Source organism: Clarias gariepinus, chromosome 5, assembly GCF_024256425.1.
Source record: "Clarias gariepinus isolate MV-2021 ecotype Netherlands chromosome 5, CGAR_prim_01v2, whole genome shotgun sequence".
NCBI lineage: Eukaryota > Metazoa > Chordata > Actinopteri > Siluriformes > Clariidae > Clarias > Clarias gariepinus.
Window position 1 is genome coordinate 39,386,760 of NC_071104.1, and position 23,591 is coordinate 39,410,350.

A 23,591-nucleotide genomic window follows, 5' to 3' on the forward strand; every position below is an offset into this window, starting at 1 on the left:
TTGAGCTCTCAGCATTCCTACTAAGCCTCTTTTAAGTACAACAGGGCATATGAGACTCTGGGAGGAAGGAGGGGCCATGTGTGTGTGTGGCATCTCAAGCTCCAGTCACTGAACATCCAGTTACTGATTGTAAACCAGTGGTCCAACATTTCAAAGTCCACAAAGTGGGATGAAGCCTTTGTAAAGCTAGTCTTACAGCTTTTTACCCACTGAGACACAAAGCTTACATTTCCACATTAATATGTTATATGTTACACAGTATGCTATGCAGTGAAATGCTTAAATGATCTAAAAAAAGAAATAAGAGAGTCAAATGCCAAATGGTAAAGAATGTAAAATATAAAATCTATAATATGTACTAATTTTGTTACAATAAAATGAATTTTAAAATAGAAATACAGTATATAAAAATGTAAAAACTAAAACTAAATTACTAGTATTTCAAATAGCATGGAAGGAGAGCATCCTGAACTATAGAAAAGCTCTTAGTGTAGCTAGATCAACATATCTCTCCACTCTTATAGAAAATAACAAAAATAATCCTAGATTCTTATTTGATGCTGTAGCCAAATTAACCAGAAATAAGACCACTGCAGAAATCTTCACAACAACATCATGCAATAGTGAGGACTTCATGAACTTTTTTAATAATAAAATTGTAAATATTAGGCATAAAATTGAGGTTTTGAAACCGAACAATGTAATTGATGCAGATGTTACTCTAGCCATGTCAGACCAGAACCTAGAATACTTTACTCCCCTTGAAGAGAATGAACTAATTTCACTCATCTCTTCTGCAAATTCATCAACCTGTATATTAGATCCTGTACAGACACATTTTCTTAAACAGATAGTACCAGCAATAATAGAACCCCTGTTGAGAATAATTAATTCTTCACTTAGCATTGGATATGTTCCAAAATCTTTTAAATTAGCAGTTATCAAACCAATAATTAAGAAACCTGACCTCGACCCCTGTCAGCTGTCCAGTTACAGACCAATATTTCATACAAACCTAAATAATTCTTTTGACTATGTAAAGCTGCTTTGCGGCAATGAAAATTGCTAAAAGCGCTATACAAATAAAATTGAATTGAATTGAATTCAATATCAAACCTCCCCTTTATCTCTAAGATCCTGGAAAAGATAGTAGCGGAGCAGCTATGCTCATATATACATAGGAATGGCATACATGAACTGTATCAGTCAGGATTTAGGCCTCATCACAGTACAGAGACAGCGCTCGTTAAAGTAGTAAATGACATTCTATTGGCCTCTGATCAGGGTTGTGTAACTATGCTTGTATTACTTGACCTCAGTGCAGCTTTTGACACTGTTGATCACGCTATTCTTCTTCACAGATTAGAAAATGTAGTGGGAATTAAGGGTACAGCCCTCTCCTGGCTCAGATCCTATTTGACCGATCGTTATCAGTATGTAGACTTAAATGGTGATTATTCTGCATGTTCTCTAGTGGAGTTTGGCGTTCCGCAGGGTTCAGTTTTAGGTCCACTGCTTTTTTCCCTTTACATGCTTCCTCTGGGCAACATAATCCGTAAGCATGGTATTAGTTTTCATTGTTATGCTGATGATACACAGTTATATGTCTCAGCAAAACCTGATGAGAAAAGACAGTTTACTAAAATTGAGCAATGTGTGCAGGACATAAGAAATTGGATGCTAACTAACTTCCTTCTGCTAAATCCGGATAAGACAGAAGTTCTAGTCATAGGACCGCATACAGCTAGGAGTAAAATTTTAGATCATACCGTAACTTTAGATGGCCTTTCTGTTCCATCAAATGCAACAGTGAAAGACCTTGGTGTGATTATTGATTCCAGCCTTTCATTTGAAGCACATGTAGATAATATTACCAGGATAGCATTCTTTCACCTCAGAAATATTGCCAGAATAAGAAATTTATTGTCGCTAAACGACGCAGAAAAACTAGTTCATGCTTTTATCACCTCTAGGTTGGACTATTGTAATGCCTTACTGTCTGGTTGTTCAGCTAGATGCATAAATAAGCTTCAGCTAGTCCAGAATGCAGCAGCGAGAGTCCTCACCAGAACCAGAAGATATGAGCACATCACCCCTATCTTATCTTCACTCCATTGGCTCCCTGTGAAATTTCGCATTGATTTTAAAATACTACTCTTGACATATAAAGCATTAAATGGTCTCGCGCCGCAGTACCTGAGCGAACTGCTAGTGTCTTACGATCCGCCACGCCTACTTCGATCAAAGGATGCAGGCTGCTTGTCAGTACCGCGTATTATGAAAAATACAGCTGGGGGCAGAGCTTTTTCTTACAAAGCCCCAAAGTTATGGAATAGTCTTCCAAATAGTGTTCGGGACTCAGACACAGTCTCAGTGTTTAAGTCCAGGCTAAAAACCTATTTATTTAGCCAAGCATTTTTATAAATAGATTTGCCATAGGTAAAGGAGCAGATCTGGGGGACTCATGGACGTAGAGTATTATGGTGAACTGGTATGTTTGGATGCTGTCTTCCTCACTCTCATTGATCACTCAGGTTTGCTGACGGTGAGGTGATTGTTTGCTTTACATGTCAGGAAGCCCTCATGTTTGTGTTTCCTTCTGGCTCTCCCTTTTAGTTATGCTGTCATAGTTAGTCCTGCCGGAGTCTCTGCTTGCACGCTACAGTTAATATACATTCACATTATACATTGTGTGACTGTGACCATACCTAACTGCCATCTCTCCTCTTCTTCTCTTTCCCCCCCTCTTTCTTTTTCCTCTCTCCTCCTGTCCCCCCCTTTCACTCTTTCTCTCTCTCTCTGTCGAGCTACACATGTCGTTCCTGAGCTGCCAGTGATCCAGACTCCCTCTGCCCTCCGGACCTGTCTGACCCATCCTGGTGCCCCGCTTCTGGCTGAAGATCTCGTCACATGGATGCCCCGTGTGTCTCTCTGGGATGCGTCTGGTGTCTGGGAATGATTCTCTCTACCTAGAAAATGGTTCTGGCCTTGACTGGTGTTGGCAACTGTTTCTCTGGGGACTTGACAGTTCGATAGTTCAGGACTGGAACTTCTTACAAGTCTACCTGGGTCTTCAATAACTACCTGGACTCCATATTAACATCAATTAACATCAGCTATTATAGCTGAACTGCCTCCCACCCTACACACTGTATAAATGCAGATCATTTACTGCTTTCTGTTTCACAGGTTATGGTTTCAGCAGGTTATGGTTGCTGAATTGCTGGATGTCCAGATAGCCAGCTAAATATGAGAGGAAATTATGTAATTTCTTTGCTTAAATACCCCTTCGCAAGGTGATCAGATGAAGAAAAAAAAGGTAAAGAGCTTGGACCAGATTGACCTGATCTTCTAATTAAGCAGCAGTCTAGTGAACGGTGTCCATCCCACTCGGGAAGGTGCTGCTCTCATTTCCTGTAGTATACAGTAGCTCATAGTCTCAGAAGAGGCCTAGTTAATCGGTGACTACTCAGAGCCCAGACCAGAGAGCAGACAGACAGGCTGAGTCGTCACTCAGGGTTCACTATATTGAGACTGTGTCTGTTCCCCGAGCTAAACAAAAATTTATAAAGACTCAAAAAGTCTGTTTTAATAATTAAATTAGTAAAGAGACCAAAAATTCAAAGCACACTGAATACACAGCCAGCACCTCTGATCTGAAGCTAGGACTGTTAAATATTCGACCTCTCGCATCTAAAGCAGTAATTTTTAGTGAAACGATCACAGATCAGGAGTTTGATAAACTATGTTTACGGAAGACCTGGATTAAAGAGAACGAGTTTGTAGCACTAAATGAAGATAGTCCTCCTTGATACAGCTACATACACCAGCCTCGGCTAACTGGTAGAGGAGGAGGCGTCGCCGTTATTTACAATGATAATCTGATTATTATACAAAAACATAGACACAAATTTTAATGCATTTGAAGTTCTTTATAGTAACATAACAAGTGTAGCTACAAATATTAAGTCATCTCAGTCGATCCCACTAATTATCATTTACAGACCTCCAGGGCCATATTCTGAATTTCTGTGTGAATTTGCAGATTTCCTCTTAAACCTAGTCGTTTCTGTAGACAAAGTGTTAATTGCTGGAGATTTTAATATTCATTTTGAGATTCCAGAAGACCCTCTGAGAACAGCATTTATGCATGAAACAGACCGCTCGAAAATTAAAATGTAAATGGCGGCAAACTAGATTGTTAGTATTTCAAATAGCATGGAAGGAGAGCATCCTGAACTATAGAAAAGCTCTTAATGCCGCTATCGTTGTATCTCTCAACTTTTATAGATGCTAACAAAAATAATCCTGGATTTTTATTTAAAACCGTAGCATAATTAACTAGAAATAAGACCACTGCAGAAATCTCCACAACAACAACATACAATAGTGAAGACTTCATGAACTTTTTCAATAACAAAATCGTAAATATTAGGCAAAAATATCAGGCTTTTAAACCAAACAATTTAATTGATACAGATAAAAAACTAACCACGTCACATCAGAACCTAGAATACTTTACTCCCCTTGAAGAGAATGAACTAATTTTTTTAACAGATAGTACCAGTAATAACAGAACTCCAGCTGAAAATAATTAACTCTTTACTCAGTAGTGGGTATGTTCCAAGTTATTAAATCACTAATTAAAAAACCTGACCTCGACCCCTGTCAGCTGTCCAATTACAGGACAATATCAATATCAAACCTCCCCTTTATCTTGAAGATTATAAAAAAGATAGTAGCACAGCAGCTATTTTCATATCTAACGATAAATACAGTAGCATACACAAACTGTATCAGTCAGGATTTAGGCCTCATCACAGTACAGAGACAGCACTCGTTAAAGTAGTAAATGACCTCCTATTGGCCTCTGATTAAGGTTGGGTCACTATGCAGTGGGGTGTCAGTGCAGCTTTTGACACCATCGATCATAGTATTCTCCTTTACAGATTGGAAAATGGAGTAGGAATTAAGGGTACAGCCCTCTCCTGGCTCAGATACTATTTGACTGATCGTTATTAGTTTGTAGATTTAAATGATGACTATTTTGCATGTTTCCAAGTGGAGGTTGGTGTTCCCACTGCTTTTTTCTCTCTACATGTTTTCTGTGGGCGACAATTCGTAAACATGGTATTAGTTTTTATTGTTATGCTGATGACACACAGTTATACATTTACACGTTATACTACTGTCTCAGTCCTTACTTTACAACAAGGAGCCCCACCACCGATGTTCGAAAGGCTGTTTCTTCATCTCCTTAGACCTCAGGTTAGTCATGCACTCAATCCCCTGCAGTTCGCCTTCAAGCAGAATGTTGGTGTCAACGATGTCATCCTCAACCTGCTCTATCAGACACTTTCCTTCGATAAGGGGAAAGGTGCTTTATGTTTTTTTATTTCTCCAGCGCTTTCAACACAATGCAGCCCCTCTTATTGAGAAACAAGCTGACAGCATGCAAGTAGATTCACATCTGGTGATCTGCATCACAGACTCCCTTACCAGAAGGCCGCAGTATGTCAGGATGAGGGACTGCATCTCCAAAAGCCTTTCCAGCAGCACAGGAGCACCACAGGGGACTGTCCTCTCCCCTTTCCTGTTCACTCTATACACCTCGGACTTTACATACAACTCGGAGTCATGCCACATGCAGAAGTTGGAAGCTGGAATTTCCTTTAGGATCAATAAGGTATCTATCTATCTATCTATCTATCTATCTATCTATCTATCTAACGATGCAGAAAAACTACTTTATGTTTTTATCACCTCTAGGTTGGACTATTGTAACCGCTTACTGTCTGCTTGTTCAACTAGGTGCATAAACAAGCTTCAGTTAGGCCAGAATAGAACCAGAAGATATAAGCACATCATCCCTATTTTATTCACACAGCATTGGCTCCCTGTAAAATTTCGCATTGATTTTAAAATACTACTTTTGACATATTAAACATTAAATGGTCTCGCGCTGCAGGACTGTATCTGAGTGAACTGCTAGTGTCTTACAATCCGCCACGCCTACTTCGATACCTTTTAGTTATTCTGTCATATTTAGTCCTGCCGGAGTCTCTGCTTGCACTCTGCACTAAATATACATTCACATTACAGTATACATTGTGTGACTGTGACCATACCTAACTGTTATCTCTCTCTCTCTCTCTCTCTCTCTCTCCCTGTCTCTCTGTCGAGCTATACATGTCGCCCCTGTGCTGCCAGTCATCCAGAACCCCTCTGCCCTCTGGACCTGTTTGACTCGTCTTGGTGTCTCACTTCTGGGTGGAGATCTTGTCGCATGGATGCCCCGTGTGGTCTGCCTGGGATGCGTATGGTGACTGGGGACGGTTCAACTTTTCCTTGAAGACGGTCCTGGCCTCGGCTGATACAGACAGCTGTTCTCTGAGGGCTCTTGACTTCAGTTGCTCAATAGTTCAGGACTGGAGTTTCCTATAGTCTACCTGAGCCTCCAAGAACGAACTGGAATCCATATTAACTTAAAAACATCTCCTGTTATACTGAACTTCCAGTCTCACACAGTATGACTGCAGATGTCTCTCTCTCTGCTCTAATCACACCACGCACTGCACCACGTTCCCTCCGATCCTCCAGCACTGCTCGCCTCATCCCACCATCCCTCAGGGATCGAGGGCGGCATTCATCCAGGCTCTTTTCTGTTCTGGCACCTAGGTGGTGGAATGAACTTCCTGTAGATGTCCGTACATCAGACACTTTGACTATCTTTAAACGACGACTCAAGACGCATCTGTTTCTCCAGTACTTGAACTAACCCCCAAAAAAAAAACCTCTTCCCAGTTGTGTTGGACTGATGGCACTTAGTTATTAACCTAGTTAACCCAGTGTAAGTATGTATCCAATGATGTAAACTTTAAAGCACTTTTTGTAAGTGGCTCTGGATAAGTAAATGTAATTGTCTGCAGACACAGTATTGACGACAATGTCAATTGTTAAAAATGTTATACAAATAAAATTAAATTGTTGAGAGAGAGAGAGAGAGAGTTTCGCTGTGTCTGAGTCCAAAACACCAATGAATAGACTGTCCTTAAACTGTGGGTCTTAATGGCAAAACGTTTTGCCACTATTTTAAATTTTCTGCATGTCATAGTGATAGTCCAATAATATTTTATGGGTAAAAGGGTAAAAGAGATTACAGGGTCAACACATAATGTTCAACTAGACAAGTGTTAGGATAAAAAGAAAATGTTTATCTTAATGGTTAAGGGTCAAAATGTAGGTAAGAGGAGGCAGAGGAAACCTCAGTAACTCTTCATTACAAACGTTTGACAACTTATGAGGGATTAATAATTAACTTGACACTGAGAAGTCAAAATAGTTTTAGCCTCAACTGATTCCCAGTAGGTTTAAAGGATGAGTTGTGCCACATACATCGAGAAATACAGAACTATAAACGTTAAGCTGTATTTATAACAAAATTATTAATATTATTCAACACACTATTATTATATAGTTATGTTTTGTTTTTGTTTTTTTTTTGTTTTTTTAAAGACTAATAATCAGGTCTCACCCAGAAGAGGATGGATTTCTTTATGAATCTGGTTCTTCTAAGGTTTCTTCTTCATGTTATCTCGTATCATCGCCAAGGGTTTACTAATTGGGATCAATCTAACTATGAACGAAGAATCAATAAAATGATTTTAATTCTGTTTCAGGAGTAATAAGCTTGAAATCAGCTCAAGTCACAGAAATTTCCCCACCACTTATTATAATAAGGGTTGAAAGAGAGTGGCCTGGAGGCGACTCTCCCCAGGCCACTTTCATCTGACCACCCATCATAAACATGCTGTAAGGACTCACTTTTTCTCTTCTTTTCGGCTCTGTGATAATGGAAAGACTGATGGAAGATAATTGTGCACTAGCTCTATCTGGCTATTATTCTATAAATGCTGAAATACATTTAATTTGAGCTAAAATGTGTTTTATAAATATTATCTCGACATCTACACCACATGCTGCATCCGCTAAGCCACCAGCATTGTGGCTGATCGGACACACCCCTCTCACACACACTTCACACTCCTGCCATCTGGAAAAAGGTACCGAAGCATTCGGGCCTCACATCCAGACTGTGCAACAGCTTTTTTCCACAAGCCATCCGTCTCCTCAACAAAAAGGGACTGGACTAATAAACACACACACACACACACACACACACACACACACACACACACAGAAACATTATCACACAGCTTAACTCAACTACCTCAAAATATTGGGACTGGACTGACTAATCAACACAAGTGCAGACACACTGACCTACACCACCAACCTATCGTACACACCAACCTGTAAATGCTTCACTGTTTATGTTTTGCACAATGATCATTACTGGACTAATTTTTGCACTAATTCCTCAATTCTTGCCGCTGTGTTAAGGAATGTTTATGTTTACCCACTACCTCAACACCATATTTTATGTTCTGTTATGTCGTGGTTGCGCACTGTCACTTTGTTGTTGCTCTTGTTTGCACATTTGCACGTGCACTTTATGTTGTCTGTAAATCCTATAGTTATACTTAGCTAGTTAGTTTTTGTTAATTTATGTTGTAATTATGTTTATGTGTACTAACTGTATATGGTTGTAATGACAATAAAGCCTACTTGAACTTGAACTTGAAAGCAATTCATTACTTATTATCTACACTGTCTATTCAGTACAGGGTCGTGGGATGCATGAAACCTATTCCAGGTGACAAGGCAGGGCACACAATTACACTTTCACCCACACACTACAGGCAATTGTATATATATATATATAGTTACGTTGAGACGTATGTGCTCTATGCATAGCTCTTGTTTTGCATTCATGCTCTGTCTCTCGTTTTCTCCTGTTTTTCAAATAGTCAGGGAGTTAGTTTAGTCCCTGTATTTTTGTTTGGCTTTTTCTTTTAGGGTATTAAGCTTCATTGTAAAAGTTAGCTTCAGTGTTTTTGTTTGTTATTTTGGCCTTGGCACAGCCCTGAAGTTTACTGGCTTCCTATTTTGGCAAAAGAAAAAAAATATATAATAATAAAAAAAGAACTAAAGATCAAAGGTTTTAGTGTAAAGACGATTATTTATTATTTAGGTTACTCCTAGACCCTAGACCTGGGACGTAACATAAAGTAAGGGCTCATCCAGGATTTGGACCTGGGACCTCTCGCACCCCAAGCAAGAATCATACCCCTAGACACACACACACACACTAATAAATAATTATTATAATTTCTAAAAATCAGACATTGAATCAGATTGAAACAGTTACTCAGTACTTGAGTATCTTTTCACCAAACACTTTTTACCTCTGCTTGAGTAATATTATTTTAAAGTACAGCAACTCTTACTTGAGTAATTTTTTTGGCTACTCTCCCCACCTCTGCTGATTACCCAGGTCGCCACTGGCAGGAGGCCCCTCACAAGCCTGGAATATAAAAATAAAAGATATTGATCAAGACAGGAAGGTGAAGCTAAGTTATATGCAATGCCCCTCTTCACAGTCAGGCTGAAACAACTTAATCAGGTATCAAGGAGGACACAGTACCTTCAGTAAAAAGCTTGTGCAGCTACATGTTAAGTGATTTCTCTTGCTGTGGTCATCTTGCTCTCGACAGCTGTTAATATATTTAGAGTATATGTGCTAAGTTCCAAAAAGTATTCTCCATGTAAGGTCTAATTTGTCCAGGCACAACAAACAATTTTAAACAATGTGTCGAACATTTTAGTTCAAATTAAATGCACATGTGCCACATTTACTCTCCCATCCTGTATCACACTGTAGGACTATAATCTATGTATAAGTAATTGCAACATTGCAAACCTTACTCGCTCTTGTCAATTTCTCCTCCACAACATCAGAAGAATCCACCCATTTCTTTCTACTCAGGTGCTTGTTCAGTCCATTGTTACTTCAAGACTGGACTACTGCAACTCAGTCCTGGCAGGTCTACCTCTGTCCACTATTCATCCTCTGCAGCTGATCCAGAATGCAGTGGCACGTCTCTTTTTCAATCTTATCTTCTCCCACAACACCCCACATCTGCGCTCCCTGCACTGGCTTCCTGTAGCAGCCCGCATCAAATTCAAAACCCTGATGCTCGCCTACAAAGCCTTGAAAATGGCCCAGCACCCACTTACCTCTCAGCTTAATCACATTACGCACTGCACCACGTTCCCTCCGATCCTCCAGCACTGCTCGGCTGGTCCCACCATCTCTCAGGGACTGTGAAGGATGTGCATATAGACTGCTTTCTGTTCTCGCACTTAGTTGGTGAAAGGAACTACCTCTAGATATTCGTACAGCTGATCTTTAAGCAACTCTCATCTGATATGTCATATGTCTCAGATATGTCTCATAATTTGAGACATATCTGTTGCTTTAAGTGTAAGGATCTATCCAATGACTGAAACTTCAAAGAACTTTTGTAAGTCACCCTAGATGAGAGTATGTGCCAAATGCCTAAAAGTAAACATAAAACAAACCAGATCTAAGATTATTAAGCTTATTACTAATCAAACTAATTTTATTGGCAGATCATTTTGCTGGTTTAGGAGTTGATTTCTTTAAAAGAAACTAAATTATCTTCCAGTAGAAAACACTTTCATTCACAATTTTAATACCATTTCACTAGAAATATGCTTTAGAATCTTATATTTGGTTTAATATAGACTTATTTTGAGAAGTTATAGTTTTCGTTAGATTCAAGAATTTTTCACTTTGTTTTTTGTAATGTTTGTACAAAGTTCAGTTTCATTTTCAATGCTCTCTTGCTCATTATGTGCTTACAAATCCATTAATCTAAGTGCCTGAAACAAACAGCTCAGTTCTACATTGCACACGACAAACAGGACAGACTGCAGCAAAAAGTGCAAGTCGAAAAAACGACTGGGCTACTGTAACTCCTATCAGGTCTGTGCACCATTCATCATTTGCAGCTGATTCAGAATGCATCTGCAAGGCTAGGAGCTGCCCTCTTCAAGTTCAATGCTTGCCTACAAAGCTAAAATCGGCCCAACGCCCACTGACCTCACGGCTTTAATCACACCCCACAGCAAGACATGCGTCTAGACTGTTTTTTGCCCTGACTCCTATAGGTGAAATGAACTTCCTCTAGATATCCAAACATCCGAATCACTGGCAATCTTTAATCAATAACTAAAGACCTAAAGACACCTTCCACCGCCCAAAACAACAACAACAACAGTGTTTTGCAGATGATACTTCTAACAGTGTAAAAATCTATCCAATGATTGAGGACATGAAGGTGTATAGCTGCTATAGGGTAAGTAAGAACAAGAAATAAGCTGCTCCATGGACAATCAACACACAACATTTAGCCTAATGTAACAATAAACAGTTAAAAAGTATTGCATGCCATATAATTCTTTAATGTCTAAATACAAAGTTTTTTGGCGAATAAAGTAAGTGTGGCATTAGATGAATAAAACACAAAAATTTTTATTTAAACAAATATTTATTTCATTCTATTAAATCACATAAATGGAGAAAGAGGTCATGTACTTTATAGCCTGAGCTTTGAGAACTAAGGCAGATGTAGTAAGCAGTTGTTAATTAATGAGTTGGTGTAATCGAGTCTTGTTTTATTTGTTAAAATGTTGCAACAGCTGATAAAGACACAAGAACTATCTGTGCTTAACTGTGTAAAGGTCAGGAGAAAAATGCTGTGTAATGCCGACTAATCACACACGATCCTTCTGCTTCTCTGTATAGAAATACATTCATGGAAAAATAATTATTAAAAAAAACTCACTGCTTGGATTTTTTCAAGAAGAAAAAAATAACTGTTTGGATTTAAACAGGCAAATACAGTATATTAGGAGCCTGTGATTGGACAATTACCGCGGATAATAATTTGTTTCAGCTACAACAATTCCTTTTTTTGTTTCAGTGATTAATTTCAGAAGGGTCAAGATATTTTCCTGCATCAAGCAACTTTTTAAGATTTAAAATGAGACTGCCATTGGGTTAAAAGCTGTCCAGCACATTATTAAATCCTGCAAAGTATAGTGCTTAACTTTACAGAAGAAATGTGATCTGAAAACATCCAAATCGGCATGATGGGAGATCATTTAAATGCTTGATAAAGTCCGTGAAGTCAAAATCTGATAAGAACTCACAGGATTGGGACTAAACAGCTGTGTGTCCATAAAAAAAATAAAAAAAACACTTGTTAGTGAGACTCATCAGAAAAAAAGGCTTCAGTTTGCTAGAGAGCGTAAAGACTGGACTTTGGAGTGATTGGAAAAGGTCATGTGACCTGATGAGTCCAGACTGAGCCTATTCCAGAGTCATGGGCGTGTCAGGGTGAGAAGGGAAGGACATGAAGCGATGCTCCCATCATGCATAGTGTCCACTGTACAAGCCTCTGGAGACAGTGTTATGATCTGGGGTTGATCAGTTACTCAGGTCGAGACTCAGTAACGTTATGGGGCAATAAAATGACGTCACCTGACCACCTGAATGTACTGAACCACCAGAGGATCACATCTATGGAGGGTTTCTTCTTCCCTGATAGCATGACGATATTCCATATTTTATCCACGATGATAAAATATGACTGTCTTGTGAAGCTGTCCTTATAGTGTATAATGCTAATTTTATAAAATCCTCAACAGTCCAATACAGTAGAAAACAGCTCTGGGACAAAATGGGGCCTGGAATTTCCTTTGTGATTTAAAGGCACAGAGATGACATTGCACTCTAAGATTTATTTATTTTTTTCTTAGATGCAAATACAGTTTTTGGCCACTTGATGGCAGTGTGGGGAAAGGGAAGACAGAGTCAAGGGGATTGGTACAGTGTGCTTTACATTGTAAGTCTGGGATTTACTGTATATAAATTCATACTTCTTTAACAGAAAGCCTTAATGTTGTGGCTACACATGTAATGATTCTCCAGTAGATCGTCTTCCTCCAACGAAAGCATGATTTAGCACATAATAAGTAGCATAAGCAGCATGTGCTGTGTGTTTGTTCACACACACACACGCACACACACACACACAATTAGGAAAAGTGGTATTAACCTTCACCCACTTTTAACTGGTGATAAGCTAAACCAAACTAAGATTATCTTAAATGACACAGTAATAGTAAGATCACCTTGTCCTTGTCCTTGTGGACATTGACCCTTATAACTATCCTCCACACACACACACATTAGGGAGTGTCTATAAATGACCGACACAAGGACCATTCATACAGGTCTAGTCCAGGAAGTGTGAATGAGTGTGTACAGTGTATAGATCTTTCATAATTGTGTATTTAACGATTGCACGGGCACAAGCATACTCTATGCACACAGACCCTGAGGCAGGACTCGAACCCGGACCCTGGCGGTGCAAAGCGACAGGGCTAACCATTGACTCTTTTAGCTTAAGCCAAAAAATTACAGATTTAAAATATTTTTTTAATCTATTTAAATATTTAAATATTTAAATATTAATTAAAATATTTTTTATTATTTTTTATTATTATTTTAAATACAATTAAAATATTTTTTAAATCTGGCCTATGAATGTTAGTAACCTACTGTAGTAACCAGGGTAAGGATCTATCCAATAGCCAATGACGGAAACTTTAAAGCACTTTTGTAAGTCGCTCTGCAAAAAAAAAAAAAAAAATAAATAAATAAATGTTTCCCAAATACCTAAATGTAAATATAAATGTGTTTACGAAGTGAATAAAACACATGAATGACACATGATGACAAAGAAAAGTTTTATTTTGGGATCATGTGTACTGAAGGCAACAAATAATTCTAGCAGTGGAATCAATATCGAAATATATCTTTTAGGAAATAAAAAAAAAATCTGATGGAATATTTCCACAGTACTGATTTATCTAGTACACACACTAGTAAACAAAAAGATATTCTCACCCAAATAAAACTTTTTATATCACATCACAAGGTGGCGATTATTTCTCAAATGTAAAACTGGGGTCTTTTAATTAAAAGGGAAAAATCAATGTATGGTATTTTTATCATCATCATCATCATTATTATTTTTATCATCATCATCATCATTATTATTATTATTATCATCATTATTATACCTTTTGAATTTATAAAGCTATATCAGCTACGAAGTTATAAAAAATTATTCAAACTAAACAATATAATAATCCACATTAGAAGTTATCGTCACAGTGCAGTTTGGTATCAGTGTTACACAAATCTTGTGTCTCCATTTTTTATTTTTCATTTAATTGTAGACTAAAAGTTAGATCTCAGCATGTGGGATTTTACAGATGACTAACTTTAACAGAACACATCTATAGCAGCATCCATCTGCGTTTCCTGATCTGCTTTAAGGCCAGTTGGAGGTAGACAATGTGTGTTAAGAGGTGGAGCAGTATCATAAATTCACAGTATAATAATAATCACACACGCAATACACACACTCTGTATATTAGTTTAGTTTATAGGAGGTGAACATTCCAAACCACTGATATTAGTAGAAGAACTAATTTAGTAACTTTTAGTAGTTTATCGGAACGATGTGGAAACAAGACTATATTTTAAAAGTAAGCCAATATTTTTTGTTGTTGATGTTAGTTTTTTTTTTTTTTTTTTTTAAGGAATTCCAGTAGTATGTTCAAATGTGACAATATTGCTGAATCTGCATTGTAGAGAGAAAAATACTTTTGTATGTCCCATGAGTCTGTAGTCAGGATAAATTCAGCTGACATTAATGATGATAAAACACACCATTTAAACTTGGTTTATGCAGTTTTTGCTAAATGAATGTAATTAGTTCTATCCTGCATGTTTGGGTATTTAATAATGAATAATAGAGAATAGTGGATGAGTCCTGTTGCCATTCACTCATTCTCTATAGCACTTATCCTGGAGCCTACCCCAGGGAGCTTGGGGCACCAGGCGGGGTACACCCGGGTCAGGGTGCCAGTCCGTCACAGGGCAGAAGTATGCACACACACACTGGGTAAATTTTGAAGCACCAATTCGACAGACCTATGAACAGATTCTTTGTTTTCTATTTGTAGTTAGCATGAGATGCTAGGGAAGTAATGAACAAACTGTATAGCAGATCTCATCGGTGTGAATTTGGAGAGAACGCAGAGAACGCTACATTAGCTAGTTAATTCATTAATCGACATAAAAAAAAACATAAGATAGATAATTATTTAAGTACGTTTCACATTTCTCCTTCTGTAAATCAGCTTGACCCCTTTAGCTTGAAATTTTAAGGATCATAATGCTTGTTTAGTTTTATATCAGCGTAGCAGTAGGTTATAAACTGTAATGAGTAAATTTTGGAACCTTTGAATATGAAAATAAACACTATAGGTAACTATTTCACATTGTCACAGTATAACATCATAGCCATAAATCATCATCCCTACAGACAGAACTAAATTGATTAGTTTCCTAATCCCGCTCTGGCCATGTCACTCCTTCTTGGTCTTCTGAGTCCTCCTGAAGCACTTCCTAAAACTAAACGCACAGGTTTTGAGGGTGATGTAAACGATGACGGTGAGAATGAGCAGGAGGAAGCCGATGACATCGAGACTGTGGTACTGAATCCAGTTGAGGTGGTGAGCTGCCGGTCTCAGGTGCTCAGCTCCTCCATGTCTCATCACAAACTCCACCCAGAACACGGCCAAGTCCAGTGGTTCGATCGGACGGTCTTTATGGATCAGAGACAGCTCTGTTATTTTCTCTTTGTAGCTGTGAATAAAAAAACAACAGCACAGTCTTCATCAGTATCAAGCACAACAATAACTGATTAACACAAAACACTCTGTGTTGTGCTCTTATAGGAAAATCATCCATAACTGAGAGAGAACCAGAGTAACTCTATCACCATAAAGCTGATCAATATCATCAAAAATCCTTAAGTAGTTTCGTATTTTTACTTTATTTTTATTTTTAATGTTACAAAACACTGACACTGGAGACTCCTTTCATGAGACTTGAATTATTGCGTCTTTACTTTAACAAAAATTCACCATGTCAGCGATTTCGCACATATTTAATCCATTTACGTGGAGCGCCTGCTGTGACTCAGCTGTAACTACAGAAATGACTGTTGTTGAGTGAAATCTCTTTTGTCGTTACCTCTTGTCGGTGATGACTCTCCTGACCGCCTCCAGGAGTTTCTCTGAGGTCAGGTCGTACATGTTGAGGCTCTCTGCCACTCCACGTGACACCATGCGGAGAACATTGTCTCTCTGATCTCCAAACAGTGGGATCATCACCATGGGCACGGCGTTACAGATCCCCTCGTAGATCCCGTGGGATCCTCCATGTGTGATGAACACCTTGGCCTTGGGGTGAGCTTTTTATACAATTTAAGAAAAAGATGAAATATGTGAATCAATGAATGGACCCATTGGTTTTACATCATATGATAATATATGGAAGAATGTGCGTCTGCATGTTTAAAATTAACTTAAAATAGAATGTGGTTCAAATATTTTATTTTAACTATAAAATTATGAACTTAAAATATAATGTATCTATAAGATAATCTGAACTTAGATATATAACATATTAGGGTTTTAATCCTTAATTAAATACTTTTATTGTAATAAAAAATGATAAAATGTAAAAAACTGTTGGGTTTCGAGGACTTCCTGCTCTTCTGCCCGGCTTCGAGGAGCCCGTGTTCGCTCTGCCACTTGTTTTGAAGAGTTATGGACTCAAAAACTGTGTGTCTTTGTGGTCTTTATGTTGAGGGGGGTTGGGGCGGTTGAGGACATGCACGTTTTCTTTACCTGGTACTTTATTTCCCAGGGTGCACCTTTGTCACATGGTTTGATTGTGATCACCTGTGGTTTTTTCAGCCATGGGTGTATAAATAAACCTTGGGTTTGTGTTTAGTTTGTTCTCGAAGTTGTTCTAATATTGTTTCTTTGCCATCATGTCTTACCATTTTTATTCTAGTCATTCTAGTTGGAGTCTCCTGTTTTGTTTGTTTGTGTGTACTTTATATTATCCAGATCTTCTGTAATTAACTTTCACAAGACGAGCAAAGATTTTTTTAATAAATTTTGATTTGGAAAACGAACAGTTTCTTATTTTACGAGTACCAAGTACCATGTATCACGCATGCGCTTCTTGTTTTGATGCCGAGCGTCACGTGATCACAACTGAGCCAACGGTTTTTCTCTCTCTTGCGCTGCGGAATTGTGGGTAATCGTCTTCTCTGCTGGGTCTTAGAGCGTGTCTCTTACTGGTTTAATCAACATCCGTGCATGTGTGTACTGTTTACTATAACGCTGTGACCACGTGTGTGTATGCGTGTGTGTACAGTGCATGTGAAAAGTAAAAGCAAGTCTCATTAGAGAGGTTAAAGATCCATTTTCTCTCTCTGCCTAAGGCTCAGTTTGCTCTGTGTTTGTGTGCGTATATACTGTATAATATTTCAGTACAGTGTATTTTTTTTAAATATTATACAGTATTAAGATATGGAAAAAAGGAATGTTTTATTTGTTTCTGTTCATCATTTTAACCTTAAAAACTCACAGCGTCAGTCAATGACCAATTAGAAAAATAAAGTGCTGATGTCCTGCCGGTGTGTCTCAGTCAGACATAAAACAGTGCAGCAGAGCCTTTGGCTGTGTCAGATAGAACCAAAGTTATTTTTTTAAATAAATCTTTAAAAAATTTTACAGATACTTGAATATGGGAATAATGAAGGGGCAGATATGTCTTAAGTCGTCGTTTAAAGATTGTCAGAACTGTACAGGCATAACTGAAAAGAGTCTAGGTGAATGTCTTCCACGATCCCTGAGAGATGGTGGGACCAGGCGAGCAATGCTGGAGGATCGGAGGGAACGTGGTGTGGTGCGAGCTGTGATTAGAGCTGAAAGGTAAGTGGGTGTTGGGCTGTTTTTGGCTTTGTGGGTGAGCATCAGGGTTTTAAATTTGATGCAGCAGCCTGTGCAGGGAGCGGAGCAGTGAGGTGGTGTGGGAGAACTTGGGAGGGTTGAAAACGAGACATTCTTTTAGGTAGCTGTCACTGATAAAACATAAATAAATAAAATAAAAATCTTGTCTTTAAACCATCAATTTAAACATGTAAACACACCTAAGAGGTCGTTCTGTGGAAGCCACTTCATCAGTTTGACATTTTCAGGAACGTCTTTCAGAACAGGGCCAGTGTATCTCCACAGAACCTGAAAATCAAATCAGCAGATCCACAGTGACTCTTCTTCACTACACCGCCCTGACATGATTATTTTATTAGAACTGTATTTTACTATAATTACAATATAGTGTGATTATGAACAGATCTTACTGTGACACATTTCTCAAAAAAAAAAATGTATCACAGGATGGTATTAGACAGAACAGTATATACCATCAGTTATCACTACAGTATGTTTATGATAAGGTATAAGATGTATTTTCTTCTCACCCTCTGAGGAATCTGTCTAAAAGCCTCGAAAAACTCTCTGGCTTTATACTCGGGCAGGTCGGACACAAAGGAGCCCAAAGTGAACACGATGAAGCCATGATCTCCAGATCCATCCACAAACTCCTCCAGCTCCTGCACAGGAAACAGCAATCAGTTTATTGTTGATCAGATCGTACTTTTAATAGAAAATGGACAGAGCAGATTTTTCTTATAATTTCCATTAGAGATCACATCATAATCTGATGATTCCCGAGTCTGTGATGGGTTAGATTGCAAAGCTATAGGCAAAGACTAATATTTTTTACCCATATTAAAGGAACATTAATACTCTTGCACTAATATATCGTTTTTATAGCAACAGCTCATTCACAGGGAAGATTAACCTTTATTAAGATTAACCTGAGTCTCCAATGTCAACTCTTGTTATCAGTCCGAGAGGGAGTGAGAGAGAGGGGGGAGGTGAGGAGATGAAGGTTTATAGCTGCTATGAGGTAAGTGAGAACAGGAAACTACCTGCTTCTTGGATGGTCCACAACACACAACGTATAATTAACTAATTGTAATTCTTGGCACGTGTGTGTTTGCTGAAAGTATGAAAGTATGAAGCTTTGATGAAAACATCAGAACTTTTATGTTCATTTAATTAAATCACAAGAGTGACGGAGGAGCAAGTGTATTCTCTAGCCTGAGCTTTGAGAACTTTGAGAACAGATGTAGTGAGTACTGGTAAAAAAAAAAAAGAAAAATAAATGACTGCGTCGCAGCAATCGAGACTCGTTTTATTTGTTAAAATGTTGCGACATCTGATAAAAACCCATGGATGATTTGTGCTCAACTGTATAGAGGTCAGGATGAAAATGCCGTGTCATGCCGACTAATCACACACGTTCATTCTGCCTTCCTAAAGAAAGATACAGAGCTTTATGAAAATATACACTGCCTGATCAAAACAAAATCAAACAAAGCTAACATCACTGTTTAAATTTAAATGGACAAATGTAATATTTAGGAGCCTGTAATTGGACAGTTACTACAGTGAATAATATGTTTCAGCTACAACAAGCCTTTAACTAATCTTTTAACTAATTAAGTGAGCTGTTTCAGACAGGCCTAATTATTTAATCTAATCACATTATGCCTGATTTTTAATTTTTTTTTATTATTATTATTTATTTAAAACAACTGACAGGTGAAGTGTCTTACATGGTTCATCTTGTTACAGTGGCACTTGTTAACAGGTGGGATATGTTCAGTAGGAAGTGAACAGTCAACTATCGAAGTTGTTGTAAGAAGGAAAAATAGAGTATGTGTAGTGTAAGAATCTAAGTGACATTGATAAGGGCCAATTTGTGATGTCTAGACAACTGGGACAGATCATTTCCAAGACAGCAAGTGTGTTTCCTGTATGCAGTGGTTAGTACCTTCCAAAAGTCAACCAGGATACAGCACCCCTGGAGCAGATAGGGTTAAGGGCCTTGCTCAAGGTCTCACCAGTGGCAACTTGGCGGTGCTGGGGCTCAAACCCTCAATCTTCCAATTAGAAACTCAACCGTTTGAGCATCCACTGCCTATCTTGGTGCCAGACATGTTAACATTTACAGCAGACACCCTCATCCATAGCGACGTACAAAAGTGCTTTGAAATCTTTATCACTAATCCTGGTTTAATAGGGCAAAGACCAGGAATACCATCTACTGTAAATCTTATAACGTTTTCATCTAAAAGCTCTGTGCAGGACGTTTTTATTCCCCACAGCTTCAGAGGTCCTGTGTAGTCAAAGTCATGCTGTGTATTGCTGGACTCTGATTAGTCAGATGATGTTGATTCATTTTCTATAACCCCAGCCCTGACTGTAGGACCAGTTTAAATGAATGCCCTGGCCCTAATACACGTTCAATACAATATCGATATCAATCGTGTTTATACGCATAATTGTTTCTATAGTAACGGTTTATTCATAGGGACTTGTAAAACAGAAATAGACATAGACAGCTTATCAAAATTGTAGATATTAAAAAAGTTTTCAGTAAGGAGACATTTTTTTTTAACATTTATGGAAGGAGCTTTCAGTTTGTAACCACCAGCACGTGTTGGGGGAATGATTGTATAAAGTATACTGTATTTGCTATAATTATAATTTAATATAATATATGATAACATATAATTGATGCACAGTTTAAAAGTCGTTATTGCACAGTTCTGTTGCACTTGCACTAGAATAATACTGCAGATTTAAATCGTGTTATTGGACAGTTGCGACTGCACCCATATTTAAGATATTCTAATGTAATTCATCTGAAATCCTACTAAAGAAATATATCAGCTTTATAAAGAACTTTATTTAAAGTCACTATGGTGCACCTTCATTAATTAAGTTTTAGCTAAAATAAATGTGAAATAAAAACTAAATAAATTATCATGACTCACCGCAGGCAGAGGTTTCTTCTTGGCACAATTGATGCCCCCGATTGTTACCATATTGGGCATTACAGGTTTTGGGTATTCAAAGGTGAAGTCATATCTATGAAGCCAAATTGCTGCATTTCCAAGGACTTCTTTATATGAAATATCTTTCTTAAGATATCTGCTGGTAAGTTCATCAAAACTGGAGAAAAGTATTTTGCACAGGACACCCTCGAAACCTGCCATGAGCACGTTCTTGACTCTCTGAGGAAAGGTCATGACATTGGTGTTGTCTAGAAACAAGCGTGGGACATAGGACGGAGGTGCGGGGCACTGAGTAGCCTCCAGATCCAATCCACAAGGAATTCCACGAAGGAAGTAAACCACAGGAAGAGAGAAAGCCTCAGAAATAATGGAGCCACAAGGAAGGAAGGGATCTGTGAGCATGAGATCGAAGTGTTCATCACGCAGGCTCTGCATCAGAGGCTCATTATACAGCAGCGCCTCACATCCTTTCACCTGCATGTCAGTGAAGCTGAGGAGTCCTGACAAGTTCTCCAGTAAGTCTGAGAACTGCGGTGCTTTCGTAATGCGGTCCTTCAACTGTTTCATGCTGCCATCCAGTTCATCCTTGCTGAAGGGAACCTTGAAGATCCTAGTGGTGTATGCATCTGAACCACGTATTACCAAGCTGGTCTCAGGAGCCAGAACCACCATTTCATGTCCTCTCTGAGACAGCTCCTCCACCAGGATCTTCATACTGAGCCAGTGACTGCCATCCACGGGCATCACCAGGACCTTCCCTCCTTCCACTGGTCCTAAAAAGCTGCAAAGATGAAGCAGCAGCTGCAGAGCTGCAAGAAGACGAGGCATGTTTAGTTTCAAAAACTTCAGTTTAAAGAAAGCAGAGAAGAACATAAAACAAGGAGTAGGAATGAGAGAAGAGCAGGTCAGGCACTTAGCATTCCTACTGAGCCTCTCTCAGGCAGAACAGGAAATATGAGACTCTGGGAAGAAGGAGGGGCCGTGTGGGGGTGTATGTGGTTGCGTGCCTGTGTGTATTTGTCTATGAGTTGCGTGCAAAGGTTTCGTGCCTGTGCGCGTGTGCGTGTGTGTGTGTTCGTGTGTGTGGTGTCTCAAGCCCCAATCACATCAGATTGTAAACCTGTGGTCCAACATTTCAAAGTCCACGAAGTGGGATAAAGCCTTGCCGAGCTAGTCTCACAGCTTTTCACACAAAGGGACACAAAGCTTGCGTTTCCACACTAATCTGCACACATCTGAGCTAATGACTACATGTCTCTTATTCCTGCTGTGTAAACAAAAAACCTCAGAAGGAACAATTTTTCTCTTCCTCCGTCCCTGGGCAGGAACAGCATTGCCTCATACTTCCTGTGTGGAAAGGAAAAGGCAACAAAGGAAAAAAACTTTAGGAGAACAATAATACCAAAAAACCTTCATATTTATGAGTTTTTCTGTTGCCTCCTGTTTGGGATCGCCTCATTTGAGCTGCATATTTAATTTGGAACAAGTTTTTATACCAAATGCACTTCCTATTGCAATCATTCCCTTTTGTTTTTATCAGGGCAATGGATTAACACTGCAGTTTGTGCTTCTCCATCAGGGAACTGAACCTCCACCTTCCACAAGACAGGCAGGGATACTCACACTGTACTATCAGACCATGAGATGCTATATTCCTTAAAAAATTGGGCAATCATTCAGTCGAATCAACCTATTTATTTTCTTAAGGTTCTCTTTTGGAGTGACAAGGATGGATAGGATCAAAAATGAATTTATCAGAGGGACAACCCACGTTAGATGTTTTGGAGATAAAGTCAGAGAGGCCAGATTGAGGTGGTTTGGACATGTTCAGAGGAGAGATGGTGAATATATCGGTGGAAGGATGTTGAGGTTGGAACTGCCAGGCAGGAGGTCTAGAGGAAGACCAAAGAGGAGATTTATGGATGCAGTGAGAGAGAACATGAAGTTAGTTGGTGTGAGAGAAGAGGATGCAGAGGATAGGGTTAGATGGAGGCAGATGATTCGCTGTGGCGACCCCTGAAAGGGAACAGCCCAAAGACAAAGAAGAAGAAGATTTTCTAATACATTGGAACCTTGGATTACAAGCATAATTCATTCCGGAAGTGGGCTTGTATTCCAGAACACTCGTAAACCAAATCAAATTTTCCCATAAGAGATAATGGAAAATCTAATTATTTCACAGCCAAAAAAAATAAATATAATAATAATAATAATAATAATAATAATAATAAATAAAAAATAAAAATAATAAATACAATATAAAAATAATTACTACAAAATATAAAGTAAAAATAAAACAAATTAACCTGCACTTTACCTTAAAAAAAAGTAAAAATAAATCCTGACACACTGTGTGTGTGTGTGTTTGTGTGTGTGTGTGTGTGTGTGTGTGAATCTAAAGTAAGCTCCCCCTCTCCCCTTCTCGTCTTACACAGTTACCCTTCCTCCACTCTTTTCTTCTCACTCATGTTCCAATGACGCGCTCACACACACAGACACAAAGAGCAGGCTGATACAGGGACTGAAAATGGATCTTTAACCTCTCTAATGAGACTTGCTTTTGCTTTACATGCGCGCTGTACACACACGCATACAGATACCAGTGAGTGATGTGCATTCAGATCCAGCAGGGAAGACGATTACCCACAATTCCACAGCGCAAGTGAGAGAAAAACCGCTAGCTCAGTTATGGTCACGTGACGCTCAGCGTCAAAACAAGAAGCATGCATGATA

The 23,591-nt window shown here is 38.7% G+C and overlaps 1 protein-coding gene across 1 annotated transcript; it reads right to left on the reverse strand.

Annotated features, from left to right (window-relative positions):
- Nucleotides 1-14,647: 14,647 nt before the first annotated feature.
- Nucleotides 14,648-21,788, reverse strand: LOC128523891 (UDP-glucuronosyltransferase-like). The gene is made up of 5 exons (XM_053496069.1): nucleotides 20,838-21,788; nucleotides 18,411-18,542; nucleotides 18,081-18,168; nucleotides 16,106-16,325; nucleotides 14,648-15,715 (listed from the first exon to the last, which is right to left on the reverse strand). Exons 1-5 carry the CDS (start codon nucleotides 21,729-21,731, stop codon nucleotides 15,436-15,438), a joined length of 1,614 nt encoding a protein of 537 aa, XP_053352044.1. The 5' UTR covers nucleotides 21,732-21,788; the 3' UTR covers nucleotides 14,648-15,435.
- Nucleotides 21,789-23,591: the final 1,803 nt, after the last annotated feature.

Coding starts and splice junctions, on each gene's coding strand:
- LOC128523891 (XM_053496069.1), bottom strand. CDS start 21,731: ATGTTCTTCTCTGCTTTCTTTAAACTGAAGTTTTTGAAACTAAACATG. Junction 18,543..20,837: donor AGAAGAAACCTCTGCCTGCG/GTGAGTCATGAT, acceptor TTTCCTGTGCAG/GAGCTGGAGGAGTTTGTGGA. Junction 15,716..16,105: donor AGAGTCATCACCGACAAGAG/GTAACGACAAAA, acceptor TTTTATTCACAG/CTACAAAGAGAAAATAACAG.